Source organism: Lactuca sativa, chromosome 5 (genome assembly GCF_002870075.4).
Source record: "Lactuca sativa cultivar Salinas chromosome 5, Lsat_Salinas_v11, whole genome shotgun sequence".
NCBI classification, from domain to species: domain Eukaryota; kingdom Viridiplantae; phylum Streptophyta; class Magnoliopsida; order Asterales; family Asteraceae; genus Lactuca; species Lactuca sativa.
In genome coordinates, this window is record NC_056627.2 from 96,976,838 (window position 1) to 96,985,313 (window position 8,476).

General features: G+C 41.4%; 1 protein-coding gene across 1 annotated transcript; it reads right to left on the reverse strand.

The window, feature by feature from the left end:
- Nucleotides 1-100: 100 nt before the first annotated feature.
- LOC128134175 (uncharacterized) lies at nucleotides 101-5,945 on the reverse strand. The gene is made up of 2 exons (XM_052771651.1): nucleotides 5,247-5,945; nucleotides 101-166 (listed from the first exon to the last, which is right to left on the reverse strand). Exons 1-2 carry the CDS (start codon nucleotides 5,943-5,945, stop codon nucleotides 101-103), a joined length of 765 nt encoding a protein of 254 aa, XP_052627611.1.
- Nucleotides 5,946-8,476: the final 2,531 nt, after the last annotated feature.

The window sequence follows — 8,476 nt, forward strand, 5'->3', positions numbered from 1 at the left end:
ATTTTACAACTCTCTCACATGTTAACACTAACTAAGTGTGTAATCTAATATTTTAAGGCTAGTAGAATCCAATTCATCGTCAACAATTTAACATAAACATTTAACATAAGAAATAAGGCTTACTTGGCTGGCTGACTGGTACACCGCGACATCTTTCACCACTAGTCTTCAGAAAGTATGAAAAATATTTTAAAAAGAAAATAAACTCTTATAGAGCCTCAAATTTGAGTCTAGAACATCCACAAGGATGCCTAGTTCCCTCAAACTGTGGCTCTGATACCAACTTGTGACACCCAATTTTTTTTTGCAAAAATTTTAAACTTTTAAAACCCATCTTAAGTTAAATTAAAACAACTGAAATAGTCATAACATAATCCATCAACTTAATAATCATATAAAATAAGTGCGGAAGTAATAATAATAATAAGGTCCCAACAAAATAACTAGTAGCGATGTCCCGATGCTCCATGTCAAGCCTTAGCCTCTTTAATCTTAGCACCTGAAAAGTTATAAGGGAAAAACGTAAGCACAAAGCTTAGTGAATTCAAACACAGACATTGTACTAACATTCATATTTACTAGCCCTAATCCATTTTCCAATTATAATGATAAAGGCAAAGAACGAATCAATGTCTATATTACAAGAAGGACTTGTAGGTTTGAACCGCACCGGGAAGATCCCGTATCATTTGGCCCTAATCACCGCACCTCACGAAGAGTATTACGTTGGTGATCTTACCTACCCACCGCACCGGTAAATCCGTATCCTTTGGTGGTGTCCCCATATCCATAATTAGTTACATACAGTGCACATGTATGAATTAAAACAATACTTATATAGCATGCTTTTATAATAAATTCAAATAATCACACACGAGCTAACTAGCAAACACAATCATCAATACAACGGTGTGAGAGAACTCACCTTGAGTGAGTATTAAGGATGGCTAACAATCAAATAATGCTACCAAGCTTGAGCAAACTTCAAAACCTCGCCTAAGAAGGACTAAAGGTTAGAAACGAGAAGTAATGAAGCTATGAGTTGAGAAAAGAGTAATCACAGCAAGGTCTCTAAAACAGACCTGCTGTTCAAAACGGATTTACTCCAAAATCTAAAACAGAAACATAGCTTTAACTAAATTTTATAGGAAACTATGATTACTCAGGATTCCATAACTATAAAGAACTCATTCTAACTCCAAAAGATGAATTAAATATGAATTTTACAAAATGGTGTATCACTTCTGTCTCCAACAATACAGTCAAGTGATGTTGGCCAATTCTACCCAACTTGTGAGTAGAATTCGTCCAAAAGAAAATTAAGAGAAGTAAAGGACATACAAGTGAAAGTCTCAGAGTTGGAATTGAATGAAAAGCATCTCTCAAACTCCAGATATAAAATTCACATTGTGGACAATCACAGCACTAGCAAAAGCTGGTGACTGCCCACTGACCTGGAGTGTGGATCCATTCTAACCAATTTATAATTGGAAATAACATCCCATATTCTCCAGATCTTAAATTCATAATATAAGGAACATATAGAAACTTGGAATCACTCCGGATCCTTTTCCAAGCCTTAGAAATGATGAAAACAAAATGACATATCAGAATAGACCCGGATCAGACCTAACAGCAAAGATGCCATTCTTTCACATACATAAAGCCCTTATCAGTGATGTTGGCCTTCTTAAGAAAGTTAGCCAACTCAATTTGTGAACTTTTGGAACTGGTTTGGGGTCCGTTTGAGTTCTAGAGCTCCAGGTATGATTTTTACAAAATGACTACAGATCTGATGGAAAACAGAATCGTAGCCACCCGTGATTCCTTTTTGGCTTATCCATCCTTCTCCTTTTGAAACACATTTTAAGATGTGTTCATCATCCCAATTCAGTCCCCATGATAATGGTGGTACTAAAAAGGGTTAGGTATCATTAGGATTTCATTTAGCCTCAAGGATGTAATAATAATCAACATGAAAATAAACATAAGCACATAAAATCATCATTCTCCCTTTTAGGGTTTCCATGATCTTTTTCCACATGTAATCCCCTAGATCCATCATCCACCATATATGGGGTGAAGATAGGATCTTGAGATGATGTATAACATACAATTACAAATAAAATAAGAAGGAGAAGAGGTGAAGATGAAATCATAAAACTAGAACAAGGTTATGAATCAAGTTGTAAGAAAGGATAAGGAGGTTCATACCAATACGAATCAAGGCTGGAAATGAACAAGAATTAAGCTCCAAACAGCCCCTTGGCTGCTCTTGATCCCAAAGAGAGAGAGAGAGAGGGACGATTTTTGAGAGAGAGGGAGGGTTTAGAGTGTTTTCCTTGTGTGTGTTCCAAATGATTCAATTTACACATTAAGTACTATTAACTAGATGGACTTTGCAAATAGGCCCATAGCCCATGGACTTCAATAAAAGGAGTTTACAAGATGATCAAAAGAGTCCAATAACATAAGAAATTAGACATTGGTTAAATAAATTAACCCAAGCTTACAAGGATAATTAAATTAAAATAACCAAACGTACCGAGAAAACCCGGGGCGTTACAACTCTCCCCCACTAAGAACGGACTTCGTCCTCGAAGTCAACACCTAGAAACAGATCCGGATAATGAGCCCGCATCTCGCATTCCGGTTCCCAAGTCCATTCCAAACCCTTCCTATGTTGCCACTGCACTTTAACCAGGTTTATAGTCTTGTTGCGAAGAGCTTTCGTCTTTCGTTCTAAAATAGCGATTGGTTTCTCAACATAATTGAGACGCTCGTCAATTTGTATGTCCTCCAGTGGTATCACAGCGGTCTCATCAACAACGCATTTTCGTAACTGAGACACGTGGAACGTATTATGAATTAGACTAAGCTCGTCCGGAAGCTCTAAACGGTAAGCCACCTTCCCCACACGAGCTATGACCTTGTAGGGTCCAATGAATCGGGGTCCGAGCTTTCCCCGCTTCCGAAATCGAATCACACCTTTCCAGGGGGAAACTTTAAGCAACACATAATCTCCCACCTGGATTTTCTCCGTGGTCTGTAGCACGATATCAGTACTCCCAAGTACCCTCTGTCCAACCTCGCCCCAACAAACGGGCGTCCTGCACTTCCTCCCGTACAAGGCTTCATACGGAGGCATTTTAATGCTCGAGTGATAGCTGTTGTTATAAGAAAACTCAGCTAGATGTAGATGGTCATCCCAACTACCCCCAAAATCAATCGCACACGCCCTAAGTATGTCCTCCAAGGTCTGAATCGTCCGCTCACTCTGCCCGTCTGTCTGCGGATGGAAGGCGGTACTAAAATGTAATCGTGTGCCCAATTCCTCTTGAAACTTCCTCCAGAACCGAGAGGTAAATCGGGTGTCTCGATCGGAGACGATAGAAACGGGCACCCCATGTAATGAGACAATCTCCCGAACAAAGATCTCGGCTAATTTCTCCGCCGATGAGCTCTCCTTTATAGCCAGAAAGTGAGCACTCTTAGTCAAACGATCAACAATCACCCATATCGTATCTGATCCTCGGGCAGTTCTAGGAAGTTTTGTAATGAAGTCCATGGTTAGATGCTCCCATTTCCATTCAGGAATCTCCAATGGTTGCAACTTCCCATGCGGTTTCTGGTGTTCCGCCTTGACCTTCCGACAGGTCATACATTCTTCCACAAATCGAGCCACATCATTCTTCATTCCATGCCACCAGTAAGCCTCATGAAGGTCCCGATACATTTTAGTAGCACCAGGATGGATAGAAAATTTTGACTTATGAGACTCATCCATTAGGGTTTTCTGATTTCCCCCGGTATATGGGACCCAAACCCTACCGTAGCGAGTCAGCAAACCCCGCCCGTCTCATTCCATCTTAGGCAACTCTTTCCCAATCTTCTCACGCCTGATGTTTTCCTCCAGTATTGTCGTCTTTTGGGCGTCCCGGATTAGATCTAACAAAGACGACACCATCATGATCCGGAGACACTTAGCTCGAATCAGTTCGGCAGATTGTTTACGACTGAGAGCATCAGCTACCACATTAGCTTTACCGGGGTGGTAGTGAATTTCACAATCATAATCTTTTACCATATCCAACCCTCGGATCTGCCTCATATTCAAATCCCGCTGCTCGAACAAATATTTTAGACTCTTATGGTCAGTGTATATGATAAACTTCACTCCATAGAGATAGTATCTCCAAATCTTAAGAGCGAAAACAACAGCCCCAAGCTCCAAATCATGAGTGGGGTAGTTTCGTTCGTGGGGTTTCAGCTGTCGGGAGGCATAGGCTATCACCCTATCTCGTTGCATTAACACGGCACCAAGACTTTGAAGCGATGCATCACAGTAAACCACCATATCCTCAACCCCATCAGGTAAGGCCAAAATCGGAGCATCACACAATCGTTTCCTTAGCTCATCAAACGCCAGCTGCTGCTCTGGCCCCCAAACGAAATTCATTGATTTCTTGGTCAATCGGGTGAGTGGTAAGGCGATTTTAGAGAAATTTTCAATGAACCTCCGGTAATAACCGGCTAAACCCAAGAAACTGCGAATTTCAGAAGGTGTTTTTGGAATCTTCCATTGTTTAACCGCATTAACCTTGGCTTGATCGACCTTAATACCGTTTTCTCAATGTTAGAGGGTGAGTACGGAATGTTGTTTTCTCAATGTCTTCTTCACGAACCCGCATCTGATGGTAACCGTAACGTAAATCAATCTTGGAAAACCAAGATGCTCCCTGAAGTTGATCGAAAAGATCGTCAATACGTGCCAACGGGTACCTATTCTTTATCGTGCGCTTGTTTAGCTCCCTATAATCAATACACATTCGCTGGGATCCATCTTTCTTCTTCACAAAGAGAATAGGAGCACCCCAAGGCGAGCAGCTTATCCGTATAAACCCTTTATCACTTAGTTCTTGAAGTTGATCTTGGAGCTCTTTCATTTCAGGTGGTGCCAAGCGGTAAGGAGATTTCGCTACCAGAGTCGCACCTGGCACCAAATCAATGCGAAACTCCACTTGCCGAACAGGTGGCAAGCCAGGGAGTTCCTCCGGAAAGACATCGCTGAAGTCGGAAACGATAGGAACGTCATCTAGTGCTATAGCAGAAGAGCAAGAAGCCATAGCCAGGCGGGGAATGTCCCCCTGAATAATAAGTTCTCCACCTCTAGGGTTTCGAACACGAACTTGCTTCTTACGACAGTGGATTTCCGCATCAAACGCATCAAGCCAATCCATGCCTACGATAATGCAGAGCTCTCGCATCGCAATAAGGATAAGATCAATAGGGAATTCAACTCCAGAAAACTCGAGAGTGCAACCCCGATAGACATCGGTGACAGAAATAGTGCGGTTGTCGACAACATCGACAACCATTGGGTGAGCCAATTTTCCGATACTACGCCCCAAACGATTAATAAACGTGTGAGATACAAAAGAATGGGTAGCACCGCTATCAAACATAACAACATCGGGCTTGGAATCTAGCAAATAAGTGTCTGCCAGTGTCGTTGTAATCACCGGCTCCTCCACAGTCATCTGGTGAGCACGACCTCGTGTCACCATAGTGGTTCCCTTAGAGGATGATGCAATTGCAGGATTTGTACCCCTGTCTCCTTTACCAGTCTTCAACTTCGGGCATTCAGGCTTCTTGTGTCCCGTCTCGTTGCAGTGATAGCAGACGGGAACTGCAGAAGTAATATGAGGAACTGCACTCGCAGGGTGAGCCCTACAATTCTTCCAATTATGCCCTGGCTTTTTACAGTTGTAGCATATCAACGGATTTTTCTCGCCCTGACTTGAAGACGGCCTGTACTCATACCTTGACTTACCACCCTGCTTTTGCTTTTTCTGGGCATCTCCGGATGTCTTGGAGGAGGTGTCATTGGCCTTCCTCTTGGTCTGGGTCTGCAACTCGATTTCCCTCCTCCTCGCTGCATCCATGATCGCGGATAGAGTCGGGAACTCCTGCATGCTAACGAATTCCCGAATCTCGATACGTAGGATGGCCGTGTACCGGCTGACTAACCAGGCCGCGTTCCCAGCAAACGAGGGGCAAAAATATAGCATCTCCAAGAACTTGGCGTACAGGTCACTAACGGATTCAGTAGTCTGCTGTAAGGCCATGAACTCTTGCTGCATCCGCTGCTGCTCCACCTTAGGCACATATTGTGCCTCGAACCTCTCCACAAATTGGGCCCAAGACATGGCCCTCACTTAGTCTTCGTTCAATAGGGCGGTGATGGTGTTCCACTATGTCTTTCCCCTTTTTCACAGCTGATTCATGGCGATCACTGCTTTGTACTAGTTCGGACACCCAACACTTATGAAGGCGCCCTCAACATCTGACACCCAGGGCTTAGTAGCAACTGGGTCGGATTCACCATTCCAAAGAGGAGAGCTACACTTGTTGAACTTCTCGAAGTAGTATGCCGAATCCTGAACAGGCAGAGACAGTAACGCCGCTCATCCAGAAGAGCACCGAATTGGTTGATTATGTCGTTGGTCACACCCGGGATTAGTTCGTTGAAACCGTTATTGAATTCCTCAACGACAATATCCCTAACTTGCTCCATTTGGAGCTGATTAAGTCGAGCAGGCGGAGCCATTGGTATCCACAGAAGAAGGAAAATCTTAGAAAAAATTCAGTCTAGATATTTCTAGGAAGACAAAACACTCAGCTTGCCGAAAATTTTTCAACCTTGCCCCGACTCGAAACCGGCACCGATGTTTCAAATAGTAGGGGCCCTTCTACTACCTTCCACACAAGTTCCAATTTCGCATTCGCGTCTAGTTTCAAAATTTCCAGTTCGCTCTAGCCGTTAATTTTACAACTCTCTCACATGTTAACACTAACTAAGTGTGTAATCTAATATTTTAAGGCTAGTAGAATCCAATTCATCGTCAACAATTTAACATAAACATTTAACATAAGAAATAAGGCTTACTTGGCTGGCTGACTGGTACACCGCGACATCTTTCACTACTAGTCTTCAGAAAGTATGAAAAATATTTTAAAAAGAAAATAAACTCTTATAGAGCCTCAAATTTGAGTCTAGAACATCCACAAGGATGCCTAGTTCCCTCAAACTGTGGCTCTGATACCAACTTGTGACACCCAATTTTTTTTTGCAAAAATTTTAAACTTTTAAAACCCATCTTAAGTTAAATTAAAACAACTGAAATAGTCATAACATAATCCATCAACTTAATAATCATATAAAATAAGTGCGGAAGTAATAATAATAATAAGGTCCCAACAAAATAACTAGTAGCGATGTCCCGATGCTCCATGTCAAGCCTTAGCCTCTTTAATCTTAGCACCTGAAAAGTTATAAGGGAAAAACGTAAGCACAAAGCTTAGTGAATTCAAACACAGACATTGTACTAACATTCATATTTACTAGCCCTAATCCATTTTCCAATTATAATGATAAAGGCAAAGAACGAATCAATGTCTATATTACAAGAAGGACTTGTAGGTTTGAACCGCACCGGGAAGATCCCGTATCATTTGGCCCTAATCACCGCACCTCACGAAGAGTATTACGTTGGTGATCTTACCTACCCACCGCACCGGTAAATCCGTATCCTTTGGTGGTGTCCCCATATCCATAATTAGTTACATACAGTGCACATGTACGAATTAAAACAATACTTATATAGCATGCTTTTATAATAAATTCAAATAATCACACACGAGCTAACTAGCAAACACAATCATCAATACAACGGTGTGAGAGAACTCACCTTGAGTGAGTATTAAGGATGGCTAACAATCAAATAATGCTACCAAGCTTGAGCAAACTTCAAAACCTCGCCTAAGAAGGACTAAAGGTTAGAAACGAGAAGTAATGAAGCTATGAGTTGAGAAAAGAGTAATCACAGCAAGGTCTCTAAAACAGACCTGCTGTTCAAAACGGATTTACTCCAAAATCTAAAACAGAAACATAGCTTTAACTAAATTTTATAGGAAACTATGATTACTCAGGATTCCATAACTATAAAGAACTCATTCTAACTCCAAAAGATGAATTAAATATGAATTTTACAAAATGGTGTATCACTTCTGTCTCCAACAATACAGTCAAGTGATGTTGGCCAATTCTACCCAACTTGTGAGTAGAATTCGTCCAAAAGAAAATTAAGAGAAGTAAAGGACATACAAGTGAAAGTCTCAGAGTTGGAATTGAATGAAAAGCATCTCTCAAACTCCAGATATAAAATTCACATTGTGGACAATCACAGCACTAGCAAAAGCTGGTGACTGCCCACTGACCTGGAGTGTGGATCCATTCTAACCAATTTATAATTGGAAATAACATCCCATATTCTCCAGATCTTAAATTCATAATATAAGGAACATATAGAAACTTGGAATCACTCCGGATCCTTTTCCAAGCCTTAGAAATGATGAAAACAAAATGACATATCAGAATAGACCCGGATCAGACCTAACAGCAAAGATGCCATTC